The 18,379-nt window shown below is 35.7% G+C and overlaps 1 protein-coding gene across 1 annotated transcript in view; it reads left to right on the top strand.

Annotated features, from left to right (window-relative positions):
* The first annotated feature begins 574 nt into the window (after positions 1–574).
* Positions 575–18,379, top strand: part of LOC149785633 (uncharacterized) — a 59,754-nt gene continuing 41,949 nt past the window's right edge. The window contains exons 1-4 of the mRNA XM_089979450.1: positions 575–769; positions 2,362–2,546; positions 13,771–13,900; positions 15,081–15,235. Coding sequence (XP_089835576.1) covers positions 725–769; positions 2,362–2,546; positions 13,771–13,900; positions 15,081–15,235 — 515 coding nt within the window. The 5' untranslated portion in view covers positions 575–724. The remainder of the gene's footprint in view (positions 770–2,361; positions 2,547–13,770; positions 13,901–15,080; positions 15,236–18,379) is intronic.

Here is an 18,379-nt window from a genome sequence, read left to right as displayed (position 1 = left end):
CTATTCTATCTTTCGATAAAAGCCAGGGAACTTCCAGCTTTATTTTTACTTTTGTGCTATAGGGGAAGTTAATTTCAATTATAATCCATGTATCATTCAATTAAGTAAATATCCTTATCGACGATTAAATCAGATTTTTATATTGAATATACGTGATGACTAATGTTGACAAAAGTGTGTTGGGAGCTCAAAATGGCGGTGCAATGTGCATTATGGGTATTTGCGCACACAATCGTGACGTCAGTGAAAACGAACCATAGGTTCTCATGGGGACGTTCTTGTGATCCATTATCAAATTCCTATTTTTGCGACATTAATGCTGATATCTGAGTATGTTCGATATACGTTTGATTTTTTTAACTTTATTTCTCAGTTTAATTGAAGAATGTAATCATTTTCCCCTATTTCGTTTGATTTTAACTCTTCATTACCGTAAGCAAAAAAAAAAGGTCACAGAAAACATATTTTACTCTGATACACTTGGCCCCATCCGAAAGTATAAATAAGGCTTCCTCTCCATACGTTAATTAGGCTTTAACTGGGTGCCTGCACTTGTATCTGAAGGTTATTATAGCAACTTCCACAAGTGGTTTGTAAGTTAACAGTAGCGCAAAACAGGGTCGTACCAAGAATGCCACATGACAATACCTCCATAACCACAGGTCAATGACCCTCAATGTCAGGCATATTTCGACTGATGATGCTGACCACATGATTGATCACAATGTCTACTCGATTCTTCTGGCCATTGACCCTCTGTATATTCACGGTAAGTATCGATTTGAATAAGATTGAACACTCTACTAGTTTAGGTTCAACATGAAGAAATAGGATACTGCACTTGAATATTATAGCTTGGCATTTTATTTTTGTCCTTATTGCTCGTGTGACTTGTGTCTCGTTAAATGTAGAGGAATATAGTGTCTTTTATTCTTTTGCGATCCAGTTCTCTGTTATAAATCTGTTTCTGTCTGTCTGTGTGTCTATCTATGTATCTTGCTTGCTTGCTAGACTTCTTATTTATAAATTATCTGTATATCTATTAGAACATGTTTTATCTACCGACGTCCTTTTCTTATCAATACTAAAGGCTATCCGAAAGTATATAATAGCAAGAGATTTGTTAAATCACTGTTTATATATTCACTCTAACCTGATACAGCTCTGTTATGTATTTAGTTACTAAATATTTACTACCTGAGATGGCGTTTATGGTCCTTTACCTACCTTCATTCGCACCCACCCACCCCATCTCTATCAACACCAACATTTTCAAATTATATCTTGTTAGTATCTAGTAATATGCCTCTGTTATAAATGTTTATTACACGCGTTATGTACAATTTTATTTTAATATCTCATTAGCTTATTTCAAATGATCGTTTTCATTATTCAAGTCAGTCACACTATGAAAACAAATATCATTGTTAATGGGTAGAGACCTCAATATAAGCCTATGCTTGTTGCTAAATCCTCTATATATCTTTTTGATTGTATGTACTTTCCAGGATGACTTCTGTAAAGAAAGAAATACTGTTTGAATCACTTCAATATATCTGTCTACATTTTTCATTCTTTACCTATATATCTGCATGTATTCCGTTGCTCGTGGGACAGAGTGACAAGATATAAATGGTCGTATTTTATAAGAGTTATGAGAGTATCATATAATGATATCATTGAAATGTTGCAGGCGTAGGACAAACTTTAAATCACAGTCAATCCAGTTCTTATAATTCCATATGATTTTACAATAGTTTCTGTGCGAATCAATCACCAGTCGGATACTGAATATGATATGTGAATAGATTTAGCCCGTAAATGTATTGAATCTCTCAAGCGTACACTTTGAGTAGAACATACACGTTCTTTCTTATTTGTCTTTCTTCTGATTGTCTGAATCTAATATTTCAGAGCTAGTTTGTCATTAACTGTGCACCACTATATATTTTGGTCGAACCAATCCATTTTGCTCGGGGTGGGAAGATGTGGAATGGCAAGTTGGTGATGGGGTAGGGTGGAGAGTGAAAGCCGTAAATATTCGAAACAAACGTTTGAATTGACAGTTTCTAGCTTACAGTTATGAAAGTCTCCAGATCATGTATTGTCTTGGTTAAATGTTGATCAGACATTGCACACCAGTTCATTAAACATAAATACGGAGATTGGTTGCCGCTGACTTTAGAACTTTCACATTTTTTGCTAGCTGTTATCTTGGATATTTTGTCGCGTAAGGCAATTACAATCGCATCAAAAGTAATTAAATTAAGAATAATGGACAATGTTGGTCATTTGTTAATTTGTCCATTTGTCAGTCTTTAAATTCATCCCTTCATCAGCCTGTCTGTCTGTCTCTTGTAGGCCTTCCAGTTGGTCACAGGTGATGGTTACATAGAGGCGAACCTTGTAATGTTTAAGAACTTTGAAGGAAAGCGTTTTGACGGTACCTGCTGTGACAAGGCCGGTTTCTGGGCTTGGGGAAGAGGAGATGGATGTACAAAGCCTTGTGATCACAGTTTAGTTATTTGCCTTGGTAACCATACACAGTAAGTACAAACTATAATTTTCGATTATCCTATTCATAAAAAATAAATCTTGTATTCATTTTAATCATAATGTAATAATTTTAATTTAAAAAATCAATAATATATTAATTTTAATCATAAAATGCAGTGTTGGAATCAAAACCAGGACACAATTTCTAAGCACGTTTGAGAATATTGATGCATTTTTGGAAGGTATTCAGACATCGGAAAAAGTTCGTAGATTTACTGCGCAATCGGCGTACTGTCTAGATGTTTAAAATGAATCCGTCACAGGCGAAACACTTATAGATTTTAACCTTTAATTGAGCCAATATGGGGGACTTGTCTAAGTGTCTATATTTTTGTCTTTGATAACGTACCTTACATCTACTGACTTCGTAACAAAATACAGGAAGGCTGAACGTGAATGTTATAATTACAGAAATATATATGGGATACTTTTCGTGCATTAATACGTAAAAAACCACAACTCCTTCATACGATCACACTAAGAGTACAGAGATTTTATCTGGCATGGTGGTTCAAAACAAAATTCAGATACATTGAAAAGTTACAGATACAGAGAGAATGTATTTTCACTGGAATAGCTAGAAGTAGAACGCATACAGGCAGCATGAATTTTCACTGGAATAGCTAGAAGTAGAACAGATACATGCAGCATGAATTTTAACTGGAATACTAGAAGTAGAACAGATACATGCAGCATGCATTTTAACTGGAATACTAGAAGTAGAACAGATACATGCAGCATGAATTTTAACTGGAATACTAGAAGTAGAACAGATACAGGCAGCATGAATTTTAACTGGAATACTAGAAGTAGAACAGATACATGCAGCATGAATTTTCACTCGAATAGCTAGAAGTAGAACAGATACAGGCAGCATGAATTTTCACTGGAATAGCTAGAAGTAGAACAGATACATGCAGCATGAATTTTCACTGGAATACTAGAAGTAGAACAGATACAGGCAGCATGAATTTTCACTCGAATAGCTAGAGGTAGAACAGATACAGGCAGCATGAATTTTCACTGGAATACTAGAAGTAGAACAGATACATGCAGCACGAATTTTCACTCGAATAGCTAGAAGTAGAACAGATACAGGCAGCACGAATTTTCACTGGAATACTAGAAGTAGAACAGATACATGCAGCATGAATTTTCACTGGAATAGCTAGAAGTAGAACAGATACATGCAGCATGAATTTTCACTGGAATACTAGAAGTAGAACAGATACATGCAGCACGAATTTTCACTCGAATAGCTAGAAGTAGAACAGATACAGGCAGCATGAATTTTCACTGAATAGCTAGAGGTAGAACAGATACAGGCAGCACGAATTTTCACTCGAATAGCTAGAAGTAGAACAGATACAGGCAGCATGAATTTTCACTCGAATAGCTAGAGGTAGAACAGATACAGGCAGCATGAATTTTCACTGGAATACTAGAAGTAGAACAGATACATGCAGCACGAATTTTCACTCGAATAGCTAGAAGTAGAACAGATACAGGCAGCATGAATTTTCACTCGAATGGCTAGAAGTAGAACAGATACAGGCAGCACGAGTTTTCACTCGAATAGCTAGAAGTAGAACAGATACATGCAGGATGAATTTTCACTCGAATAGCTAGAAGTAGAACAGATACAGGCAGCATGAATTTTCACTCGAATAGCTAGAGGTAGAACAGATACATGCAGCATGAATTTTCACTGGAATACTAGAAGTAGAACAGATACATGCAGCATGAATTTTCACTCGAATAGCTAGAAGTAGAACAGATACAGGCAACACGAATTTTCACTGGAATACTAGAAATAGAAAAGATACATGCAGTATGAATTTTCACTCGAATAGCTAGAAGTAGAACAGATACATGCAGCATGAATTTTCACTCGAATAGCTAGAAGTAGAACAGATACATGCAGCACGAATTTTCACTCGAATATCTAGAAGTAGAACAGATACAGGCAGCATGAATTTTCACTGAATAGCTAGAGGTAGAACAGATACAGGCAGCACGAATTTTCACTCGAATAGCTAGAAGTAGAACAGATACATGCAGCATGAATTTTCACTCGAATAGCTAGAAGTAGAACAGATACATGCAGCATGAATTTTCACTCGAATAGCTAGAGGTAGAACAGATACAGGCAGCATGAATTTTCACTGGAATATCTAGAAGTAGAACAGATACATGCAGCACGAATTTTCACTGGAATATCTAGAAGTAGAACAGATACAGGCAGCATGAATTTTCACTCGAATAGCTAGAAGTAGAACAGATACATGCAGCATGAATTTTCACTGGAATAGCTAGAAGTAGAACAGATACATGCAGCACGAATTTTCACTGGAATATCTAGAAGTAGAACAGATACAGGCAGCATGAATTTTCACTCGAATAGCTAGAAGTAGAACAGATACATGCAGCATGAATTTTCACTGGAATAGCTAGAAGTAGAACAGATACATGCAGCATGAATTTTTACTGGAATAGCTAGAAGTAGAACAGATACAGGCAGCACGAATTTTCACTCGAATAGCTAGAAGTAGAACAGATATAGGCAGTTTGAATTTTCACTGGAATAACTAAAAGTAAAAACAAATACAGTGTTGTGTAGATTTGATTTAATTTGTATTTGTTTTACTTTAATTGTCTGTTTGTATGTTTTAAGTTTTTATATTTCATTACATGTTAATATAATGTAATTTTGTTTACTGGAATTTGACATTTTCTAGATATGAGTTTGACCTGACTGTTTGGTCGTAAACACCTAAAAATATAACTTTGTATCTTTATGCTGACCTAGTTCCTGACCTTGATTGAGAATCAAGTAAACAACATTTTTTTGTTTGTATTATTCATTCGTAATGTGGCATTGATAAGAGTGAAACCGAGGCTGACTGGGATTATGTGATGTAGAGCTTCTGTTTCTAGAAAGTGATCATGTGACCGTCATACGGAAATATATTTTTCGTCTTACTTAGACTGTATAATCATTTTCTTGAAATGAACCAGCCAGTTGAGCATTTTACCTTTGACACTGAAAGGTGTATTTTCTGTTGTGACAAGATGAAATTATATTCTAATTTTTCTTGAAATTATTTGAATTCTAAGAGAGTAATTCTTTTCCCTGGAGAATATTTGAGTGCTCATACAGAATTCTTGGACAAAGACATTTATTGAAATTTTATTCGGAATTCAAACACCGGATTATTTTCCGTGGTACAACAATGAACTGTAGACACATCCGTACTATACTGGCTACAGTATACGTCATCGCCTTCTATTTTTGGGTTTTCGTCGGGACTCGAACTCAAATTCATTAGAACATTATATTACTAGGACTAATAACTTTTAATTCCTGGATTATTTTTGGATTATGTTTGGATTTATTCTTGAAATCGGATATTAATTTTTCCATTTTTACCTTGTTTCCTAGGGAAATAAATTATTTATTAAATTTTACAAAGCTTGTTGTCTTCACTCTTTTCTTGTTGTGTTTATTAAGAGCCTAAACGTAACAAAGAATATTGAGGCCTCGTCCATAGATACAGGAATTTTGGCTAAATATTTCAGAAAACTTTATTTTTTTGAAATTTGAATTCTCCTAGTTTTTGAAATTTTTTATTTCCCAAGAATTATTATATCACAATTTTGAAGTCTTTAGTGGAATCAGCAAGCTTTTCTACAATATCATCAATAGTAGAGTATTTTCTTTTTAAATTATACCTAGGAGTGGTTGGAAATTTTGAAATTAGAGATAAGACAGGTTCAGTTTCAGATATAAAAAAAAGTTACAAATAGAAAGAGAGATGGAAGTAAGACGAATTTAGTTTCAGAAAGAGATGGAAGTGCAGTTGCAAAAAAATAGAGCGAGGAAAGAGAAACACAAATACAGTTACAAAAGGAAGAAAGAGAAAGAAAGACAGATACAGTTACAGGAAGAGATGGAAGTAATGCAAATGCAAAGAGAGAAGGAAGAATGGGAATTTCAGATTAGGTTAAAAGAATTAGAGCTGACTAAGTGAAAAAACCTCCCCTACTTTTGATGTTTTAAGAAATATCAAGTTAGTATATCCTTTTCTGTAAAAAAAGAAGTAGATCAATATTTCTTCGTTTTGAAAGAATTTCAGAGTTTAAGTGGCCAAGAGAGCACTGGACTCTATTACTACAATGTGTCCTTACTAGCAAAGCTAGCGATATTTACAATTCACTGTCACTAGAGTAGAGTGCTAACCATGATGCTGTTAAGGACTGCATCTTGATGGGTTATGGGTTAGTCCCTGGGGCTTATCGGCAAAAATTCAGAAACTATAAAAATGAAGCTAACAAGACCTATGTCGAATTTGCATGGGAAAAAGCACGACAATTTGATAGGAGGTGCTCTTCTAGAAAGGTTGATAAAGATTGCAAAAGTCTCAGACAACTCATATTAGTTGAAGAGTTAAAGAACTATGTCCATACAGACATGTGAATTTATCTTGATGAACATAAGATTGAAACCTTGGAAGATGCTGCTCGTGCTGCTGATGAGTATTCTTTAGCTCATAAAGTTTCTTTTGTAAATAAGACTTCCCCTCAACAATCTTCTGGTAGAAATTTATTTCAGCCTAATACAAGCCCTTCTAAACCTCAAACTGGCAAAACTTGGAGAAATCAAGCTTCAGATAAGCTTGATCAAAGATCCTTGTTTCTTCCTATGTGTACATATAGCAAGAAGAAAGGACACGCTATTTCTGATTGCTACAAATTGAAAATTAGGAATCAGAAGCAAGACAGACCTATTCCAAATGCTCTTCTTTCTAAGGGGTCAAGGTCTCGGTCATGTACTGAAAGCAACACTTTCGTTGGGTTAATAAACCTCAGTCTGATTTTATTACGGAGAATTATGAACCATTCATATCGAAGGGTTCTATATCATTCTTGGGTGATTTGGCCAATCCCATCCCTATTAAAATTTTAAGGGACATAGGAGCTTCTCAGAGTCTTTTATTGCCAGATACATTGCCCTTTTCTTACAAATCTTCTTCTAATGAGAGTGTTCTTATTCAGGGAGTAGAGTGCGGCTTTGTTAATGTTCATCTCCATTGTGTAAATTTGTCATCAGACTTAGTCTCAGGACCCATAACAGTCGGCACAGTGTCTGTTGTACCCGTTGATGGCATTCATTTATTACTAGATAACTACCTAGCTGGAGACAATGTTGTGGTTGATCCACTTGTAACTGACAAGCCTTGTTTGGATCAGAAAATCGGTCCAATTGAAAATGAATTCCCTGATTTATACCCAGCTTGTGCAGTTACCAGAGCTATGGCAATGAAAGCTCTTGAGAATGCCGTTGATCAGGAAAGTATTCCTTAAGTGGACACATGTATTAGTCAGGCTTTTGATGAGGTCGCTTTCACTCCTTGTTTGGATCAATCAAAAGGTATTGATCACAGTGATCCTCTTTTAACGCCTCATTTTCTTTATTCTAATCAGGGTAACGAACTGAGAATCACTTGTCGTCGAACAGCAAATAGATCCTGAAATCTCCTGTTTGTTTGAAAGAGCCATTGGTGAAACTGAACCCACTGAAGTACATGTCTGTTATTTCATTAAAAATTGAATTCTTATGAGAAAATGGATACCTCCCGAGGTACCTGCCGGTGATGAGTGGTCAGTGAATATCAAATTGTAGTTCCAAAATCTTACAGACAATGAATACTTAGTCTGGCCCATGAAACTCCTTTGGCTGGTCATTTAGGGATTAATAAGACTTATCACAAGATCTTGACTCGCTTCTATTGGCTAAAATCAAAAGTGATGTTTGTAAATGCTGTAAATCTTGTCATACTTGTCAAATGGTGGGAGAACCCAATCAGAAAATACTTAGGGCTCATCTGCCATCTGTTCTCCATTTGACGAACCATTTAGTAGAATTATGGTGGATTGTTTTGGTCCCTTACCTAAGACCAAGTCAGGTAACCAATACTTGCTGAGCATTGTGTGTGCGGCAATTCTTGAGGAATACTAAATCTAAAATAATAGTAAAAGCTTTGATAAAGTTTTTTTTTACTCAATTTGGCCTTCCCAAATCTGTCCAATCTGATCAAGACTTAAATTTCATATTTGGAAGTTTCCAGCAAGTTATGTACGAATTAGGCATTCAGTAATTCAAATATTCTATCACCCTGAGAGCCAAGAGGCTTTAGAAAGATTCCATCAGACTTTTAAAAACATGATTTGATTATATTGTTTTGATACGTGTAAACATTGGGATGATGGCATTCATTTAGTATTGCTTGATGTTAGGAAATCAGTTCAAGAATCTTTAGGCTTCAATCCCTTTGAACTGGTTTTTGGACACACTCTGCGTGGACCATTGAAGTTGTTGAACGAGAAACTTCCTTCTAATGGAGATACTGAAATTAATCTTCTCGATTATGTTTCCAATTTTAAATATAAGATTTTAAAGGCTTGTGAGATTGCAAAAGCAAATCTGCACAGATCCAAATTTCAGCCAATCTTTTAAACTGTCTGTTGATGCAAGTGATGTTGGGGTTGGAGCAGAATTGATTCAAGAAGACGAAAATGGTGTTGGTCATCCAGTGTGCTATTTTTCTAAGAAATTAAATAAGCACCAAAGAAATTATTCAACAATCGAGAAGGAATGTTTAGCTTTGACATTGGCATTACAACATTTCGAAGTTTACATTCGTTCAGCTCCTTCTTCAATTATTGTGTTTAGTGACCACAACCCCCTTACTTTCATCAGCAAGATGAAAAATAAAAATCAAAGACGACTAAGGTAGAGTTTGTTGTTACAGGAATATGATATTGACATCAGGCACATCAAGGAAACAAATAATTATAGCAGATGCACTTTCCCGTGTATAGAAATATATTATTTCATGTACACTTTGTACAATTTATGAGAGTTCTTTTTAACCTCATGTATAATTAATCTATGCTAAAAAAGAAAGCTATATCACATAAATCTTTCTTTGTCTTTATGGGGGGGGGGAGTGTTATGTAGATTTGATTTCATTTATATTTCATTTAATTTAATTGTATGTTTGTAAGTTTAATTATTAAAAAATTTCATTACATGTTAAAGTAATGTAATTTTGTTTACTGGAATTCGACATTTTCCAGATATGAGTTTGACCTGACTGTTTGGTCGTAAACACCCAAAATTAGAACTTTGTATCTCTATGCTGATCTAGTTCCTGGCCTTGAGTGACAGTCAAGTAAACACAAATTTTTATTATTCATTCGTAATGTGGGATTGATAAGAGGGAAATCGAGGCTGACTGGGATTGCGTGACGTAGAGCTTATATATGTTTCTAGGAAGTGATCACATGACTTCCATACGGGTATCTATTTTGCGTTTTACTTAGACTGTATAATTGTTTTCTTGAAATGAACGAGCCAGTTGGGCATTTTACATTTGACACTGAAAGGTGTTTGTTTCTGCTATGACCAGTTGAAGTTATATATTTTATTTTTTTCTTCAAATTATTTGGATTCTAAGAGATTAATTATTTTCCCTGGAGAATATTTGAGTGATCATACAGAATTCTTGGACAAAGACATTTATTGAAATTTGTCTTCACTCTTTTCTTGTTGCGTTTATTACGAGCTTAAACGTAACAACAGGCAGAATGAATTTTCACTGGAATAGCTAGAAGTAGAACAGATACAGGCAGCATGAATTTTCACTCGAATAGCTAGAAGTAGAACAGATACAGGCAGCATGAATTTTCACTCGAATAGCTAGAAGTAGAACAGATACAGGCAGCATGAATTTTCACTCGAATAGCTAGAAGTAGAACAGATACAGGCAGCATGAATTTTTACTGAATAGCTAGAAGTAGAACAGATACATGCAGCATGAATTTTCACTCGAATAGCTAGAGGTAGAACAGATACAGGCAGCATGAATTTTCACTCGAATAGCTAGAAGTAGAACAGATACAGGCAGCATGAATTTTCACTGGAATAGCTAGAAGTAGAATAGATACATGCAGCATGAATTTTCACTCGAATAGCTAGAAGTAGAAGAGATACATGCAGCATGAATTTTCACTGGAATAGCTAGAAGTAGAAGAGATACATGCAGCATGAATTTTCACTCGAATAGCTAGAGGTAGAACAGATACATGCAGCATGAATTTGCACTGGAATAGCTAGAAGTAGAACAGATATAGGCAGCATGAATTTTCACTGGAATAGCTAGAAGTAGAACAGATACAGGCAGCATGAATTTTCACTCGAATAGCTAGAAGTAGAACAGATACATGCAGCATGAATTTTCACTCGAATAGCTAGAAGTAGAACAGATACAGGCAGCATGAATTTTAACTGGAATAGCTAGAAGTAGAACAGATACAGGCAGCATGAATTTTCACTGAATAGCTAGAAGTAGAACAGATACAGGCAGCATGAATTTTCACTCGAATAGCTAGAAGTAGAACAGATATAGGCAGCATGAATTTTAACTGGAATAGCTAGAAGTAGAACAGATACAGGCAGCACGAATTTTCACTCGAATAGCTAGAAGTAGAACAGATACAGGCAGCACGAATTTTCACTGGAATAGCTAGAAGTAGAACAGATACAGGCAGCATGAATTTTCACTCGAATAGCTAGAGGTAGAACAGATACAGGCAGCATGAATTTTCACTCGAATAGCTAGAAGTAGAACAGATGTAGGCAGCATGAATTTTCACTGGAATAGCTAGAAGTAGAACAGATACAGGCAGCATGAATTTTCACTCGAATAGCTAGAAGTAGAACAGATGTAGGCAGCATGAATTTTCACTCGAATAGCTAGAAGTAGAACAGATACAGGCAGCATGAATTTTCACTGGAATAGCTAGAAGTAGAACAGATACAGGCAGCATGAATTTTCACTCGAATAGCTAGAAGTAGAACAGATACAGGCAGCATGAATTTTCACTGAATAGCTAGAAGTAGAACAGATACATGCAGCATGAATTTTCACTCGAATAGCTAGAAGTAGAACAGATACAGGCAGCATGAATTTGCACTGGAATAGCTAGAAGTAGAACAGATACAGGCAGCATGAATTTTCACTCGAATAGCTAGAAGTAGAACAGATACAGGCAGCATGAATTTTCACTCGAATAGCTAGAAGTAGAACAGATACATGCAGCATGAATTTTCACTGGAATAGCTAGAGGTAGAACAGATACAGGCAGCATGAATTTTCACTCGAATAGCTAGAGGTAGAACAGATACAGGCAGCATGAATTTTCACTGGAATAGCTAGAGGTAGAACAGATACAGGCAGCATGAATTTTCACTTGGATAGCTAGAGGTAGAACAGATACAGGCAGCATAAATTTTTACTGAATAGCTAGAAGTAGAACAGATACAGGCAGCATGAATTTTCACTGGAATAGCTAGAAGTAGAACAGATACAGGCAGCATGAATTTTCACTCGAATAGCTAGAAGTAGAACAGATACATGCAGCATGAATTTTCACTGGAATAGCTAGAAGTAGAACAGATACAGGCAGCATGAATTTTCACTGGAATAGCTAGAGGTAGAACAGATACATGCAGCATGAATTTTCACTCGAATAGCTAGAAGTAGAACAGATATAGGCAGCATGAATTTCGACTGGAATAGCTAGAAGTAGAACAGATATAGGCAGCATGAATTTCGACTGGAATAGCTAGAATTACAACTGATACAGGCAGCATGCATTTTCACTGAAATAGCTAGAAGTAGGACAGATACAGACATCATGAATTTTCAATACCCTGATTATCTATGATGTTTTTTATCCCAATTAAACCATTCTAACCTAGGGAAAAAAATCTAACTTTAAAATTTCTAATTGTAAATTACAAATAGCAAGAAAGTCATTTGACCATTGGTGTCTTACTCTTTGAAACAGCTTTCCAGAACATATAAGGATGAACCCCCATACCCTCATGTCTCGAAAACAAACCTCATTGCTGTTACAGTAGTTGAAACGCCTCAATATTATAATACTGGTGTGTGAAACCTTTGTATCCTGCTTACAAGAAACATCATCAGCTTTAGTGCGGTAATCATTACATGTTTGTTCTTCCTATAATTCAACCACCATTAAGTAATTGTGGAGAACAACTGAATACCACTCTTTCCTAGACTTCAACTTTCATGCGGCACATCGTAGAAGATTAATGTTGAATCTCAATCAATTACACACACCTGAAACTTATGAATTATTGCATTATGTTTTTCCATATTTACTATATGATTTGATTTTGAATTGCAAACTGTTTCATTAATGTACATAATTTCATCAAAGAAACAAGTCGAATCTCAGAATGTAATAACGGACTGCTATGAAAACTATTTGTTTGTTTCATTTGCATAATGATTATGCATTTATTCTTCTCTCTTTCTCTCTCTCTCTCATAGATAGATAGATAGATAATGAAAACAAAGTATAAAGAAATGGCAGTACCAAAGTTGCATTACTTGTTTCCCAAAAACAACTGCTTTACTTAAATAATTTGGTTGATTCTTTTATGACACAACAAAGTATGGACGGTCATACCTTACCGAGGCAAGCGCCTTGCCCAACTTGGTATTCACCACGTAGCTGAACTGGACTGATGCATTGTTGGGAATCGAACTCGCATCCATCTGATCACGAGTCCATCACATTAATACTGAGCCAACGTGGCTCTCTCTCTCTCCCTCCCTCCTTCCCTCTCTCTCTCTCTCTCTCTCTCTCTCTCTCTCTCTCTCTCTCTCTCTCGATAGATAGATAGATAGATAGATAGATAATGAAATATGCTTAAACTGAACAAAAATAACTAATCACTAAATGAATAACTTAAATTTGAAAATGATATGTCAAAAAACAAACGCAGGACACAAAAGTTTAAAGAAACAAAAGAAGATGGGGTAAAATCAGTACATCTTCACCACAACAAATTCTCGGAGAGTTCAGCGATAATTTTGTGTGCTAGATTTACTTTGTTACTTCCATTAGTTTATTGAACAATTTTTTATATTAATAATTTTAACAGCCAGAATAACCCCACCAACGAACAAAAAATATAACCGAAAATGTAGCAATGCAAAGTGAGTTTTGCTCTGCTATCAGAGAGAACATATTGGCCATCAAAATTGTAAATTATGTAGATATGGTTCTTGTGACGCTAAAGACCATACGTACGCTTTCATTTCCTTCTTTCAGATCTAGTGATATGAACGCTTGTGAATTCGGACGGGAGGAGACAGGTAGTATTGGAGGAAATGAGATACATTTTGACGGCAAAGTAGGGAAAATGGACAACCCACTCAAGTTTCCATTCCATCAGTGGCCTGTAAGGGATTTAAACATGAAAAATTGACATGTGTCTCCAGTCAACGTTACATATTATATAATAACGACGTTTTGTCACGCATCTTATGTATGTATGTATGTATGTATGCATGCATGCATGTTTATATGTATGTATGCATGCATGCATACTTGTATGTATATATATATGTATGTATGTATGCATGCATGCATGCATGCATGCATGCATGTATGTATGTATGTATGTATGTATGTATGTATGTATGTATGTATGTATGTATGTATGTATAAATCAGTGGATAGATATAGCTATGAATGTGTAGATTACTTACTAAACACCAAACCACTTGATTTATTACAAAGCAAACAACAAATTAGATAGATTCATAATTCAGTACCTACATAAATATATACAATATTGATATATACTTAATGTTAGGTGCAGGACATTGTTGAAATTAGGAGGCTGTTGTTACGGTTGTCTTTTACTCGGCTTCTTAGCTTTTCACAGTACATCATATATAAACACACTTCTATGCATTTGCATAGTTAGTAATGGCTTTTTTTAAAATTGTGAACACGGGGGGTGGGGGTGGGGGTGGGGGATTTTTTTCCGGTGAGTGGGTGTGGTGTCTTGTTTTGTTTTTACTTTCACCTGTATAATCACCAGTAAGGCATGGGATACACATTTAGAAATTAGAGTACGCTTTGTTACGTTCTTTTATTTCGAGAAACTAGTTTGGGGCATATATGACCCAGGAGATCGAGTTGGGTCAGTGGGGAGGAACTTCATAAATTCCTGGATAGGGATGTGCATCCTAGGGTCACAGAAGGGTACTAGGTTTTGTATCACAGTAAATTTAATTTAATATACAATTTATATGCTTTTCAGAAAAACAATACACTTGTATATATAATTTGCCACGACCATATAGACTTAATAGTTATGCAAATGCATCTTTGTCAAAGCTTATTCGTGTAAAAAAAGCCAGTGGTAAGACACAATTGTACACGTGGACTGTAATTGATATCTGATGATGACAGGTATACATGTAACCAATAGGCTTTCCACAGATGATGATACTGACATGCCTGAAGTCTATATTAAACATAGCAGACTTACAGACAGGGCAAACACTTTTTGCTCACGTTACAAACAGTAAAGATCAATATACATTTTATGTATGCTTTCATTTTTGTAGGGCTTTGTGAAGTTGAAGGTTGATGTGAAAGATTTAGACGACGAGAATACGTATGATTTCGTCGACCATTTTGAGTATCAATACAGAACACGTGACTTACGCAAAGAAGTCGACGCGCCGATTGAGAACCTGGTGTTGACTGGGTCTAGGTCACGGTGAGTGTTTTTGAGGTCGCAATGATTCAGCTATTCACCATTGCGTCAATATTTTGTTTTACGTTGGTACAAAGGTTAATTTATAGTATGAAGCCCCCCTTTGTACTCACCCCTTCTGTTATGTCGCACAGATATATCGGTTCTCACTTCGCCCACTGAGGCGTTGGCCCCGACTGCAATCTTATTGGTCTCCAACCTCATCAAAAACAGTCATGTAATCCTCCTACCTCCTCGAATCCTGATTGCCTTCGTTAAATAGTTAGTCTTGGTCTGTACCATTTCATGAATAGAAAGGTTAATCTTACTTTTAAATCAGAGACTATAAAGACGCCAAAGACTCTGTGTGTGTGTGTGTGTGTGTGTGTGTGTGTGTGTGTGTGTGTGCACGAACATCACTGTTTCAAGCAAGACAGAAACGTTGATTTTGGAAAATGAATTTATTTAATTTTCCCAATAATTAAATTGGTTATCACGCACATTTTCATACTGCGATATGTTACTATTGCATTGTCATATGTAGTGCAGTTTATTAGGAAAATACGAAGACAGTGTAAAAAGATATTATAACAAGTAAGGGTGTCAATACCGAGCCAATCAAACAACGCTCGCGTCTGTCTTGAGGTCGATGTATTCCCATTTCCAAGGACCTCAAAACAACGGTCGTTGTAAACACAAGGGTTCTTAAATGCGCAAACAACACAAATAAGTTGCCTCTAATCAGCTAACAACGACATCTTGTATGACCCTTATGTACACCGCTCGAAGCTGTATATCGGAACTTCATATCATGCATTACAAAAACCGCCCAAACACCTAATACAAATAATTATTCTTATTTCCCGAAAATGTCTTTTGTTAAAAATTATGGAGGCCCTAGTTTACAAAGCTAAACCATGCTACCGTAAATTCTCGTGAACACTGTACATTGATTACGTCTGCTCTTAGTAATTGGTTAATTACCCTGGTTGAGAAATATCTTCCCAACACTGACCTCCAATAATCAACAAATAATCACTAAAATCTAGCTAAGCGATAATCGTGGACGTGAATACAAATAGCACATAGCTATCCAAGCGATAATCGTGAACGTGAATACAAATAGCTATTTGTATTCACGTCCACGATTATCGCTTGGATAGCTATGTGCTATAGCACATAGCTATCCAAGCGATAATCGTGGACGTGAATACAAATAGCACATAGCTATCTAAGCGATAATCGTGGACGTGAATACAAATAGTACATAGCTATCTAAGCAATAATCGTGGACCTGAATACAAATAACATACAGCTATATTAAAGAGCGAACAAAAAGTAAAAGTTTCATATAACTTTCATTTCGTTTACATGAGACAGACTCCTCTTTAGACCTAATTGTTATCTTCTCAACTCTGTCCGTGTGGCGGCTCGGACGGCATAATATCGGCTAACGAGAGCAGTCAAGTTCGTCATCGCACACTCCCCATAATGTTCCCCGAATATGGCAAGGTTATCGATGAATTTTCCATCTTTCTTGGAGAATTTCAGCAAAAGATGTTGACAGACAAGTTATTCTGCCTTTATATACGGCACCAGCTTATGCAAGACGGAAGGTTCCACGTCCGCCAGTTTGGGTCGTTGCTATTCAACTGGTGGGGTATAACTTGCAGTTCAACCATTTTCTTGGAGATGCATCTTTCAGAAGGATTGGGGTGGAGATTGGAACAAAGAAGATTGAAAGAGACAAAACACTGAGACGAAACAAACGAAAGCTGAATTAAAAGGTTGATTGAATGCAATTTATTGTAACACCGTATAAACCGGTTCAGTGGCAATCTACCACGGTTTAGGTGCATGTCGGATCTTTATCACAATATACCGATATACTGGTAAAATAGCTCGCCGCTACCGAATATGCGCATTTGCCACCACATATAAGGAAATTCAGGAAATAAGTTCAGTTGGCCAGCCCTTGGCATTACTAAATATATTTAGCGCAAACTTTTAATTACGATGATATTCAGTACGCTTTCTTCTTCTTCTTCTTCTTCTTCTTCTTATTATTATTATTATTATTATTAGTATTGTTGTTGGCAGAAATAACGAGTTTGATATCGCGTAGGAATGTCGAGACAGTCAGGACGAAATATATTTTCCTTCGCCGTATCAAATGCGTTCCTTCTCCCGACTCGGAACAAATCACTTATGGGGTTTTACATTTATTAAATATTCCCTTTTTGTTCACACAATCTTTTGAATTTTTTAAATGTATAATTTAAATTTTTGTAGGCATTTGGCATTTTATTAATGAAATTGTACAACCCTCATATATGTAACCGGAGCTAGGCCTATGTATACACTGTGCAGTTGCGTCATGGGTCTGTCTGCATTGCAGATATAGATTTACTCTTTAGCTTTGAATTAAAAAAAAAAATGTTGCATAGGACATATAATTAGATTTAATCTGCTGTCGCATGCAAGTGGATTCTATCCCTACTTCTGAAGTGGTTCATAGGTTTTGGGCCATTAAGTGACCCTTTTTCTTACACTCTACATACTGAGTAGACATACTATTACCAATTAAATTTCAGGGCAAATTTCACAGACTAACAGTAATTAAATACATTCAATTTTAAGCAGGAAGCTCATGAAATTACAGAACATTCAAACTCTATTTTTTATTTTATTTAATACAAGAAATTTTTGATGCATTAAACTTAAAGTGATAATTTAAGTATATATTTTTAAGAAATCGGAAATTCTTTATAACATGCGGATTAGAATTTTAATATTCATTTGGATATATTTGAACAAGAATATTCCAAACAATATTGTTCTGTTTTCTTTTCTTTATTCCCTATTTGAACAGTCACAATACTTTAACATGTAAACATACAGTTCCCTTTATGTGTCCCAGTGCTGAAAAGTCTCAACAACATTGTAACAAGATTAATTCTTCTAAATTTGAACTATAAGCAAAACCACAGGTGCTCGACGCGAGCTTGATGTTGAGAAAAATAAAAAAAAACAATAATCTGAAGGAAACAAAAATCATACAGAGTGATAAAGATACCTAAGATTATCCCCATGGCCCATTCTGACATAGGACCCTCTCTATCATAATATATAAGAGAGAAGGTACCGAACTTCCAAATACTTCGTTCC

Source organism: Sinohyriopsis cumingii, chromosome 13 (assembly GCF_028554795.1).
Source record: "Sinohyriopsis cumingii isolate HCF-2022 chromosome 13, ASM2855479v2, whole genome shotgun sequence".
NCBI lineage: Eukaryota > Metazoa > Mollusca > Bivalvia > Unionida > Unionidae > Sinohyriopsis > Sinohyriopsis cumingii.
Note: the sequence above shows the minus strand (reverse complement) of the source record. Positions and strands in the feature narration are given on the sequence as shown.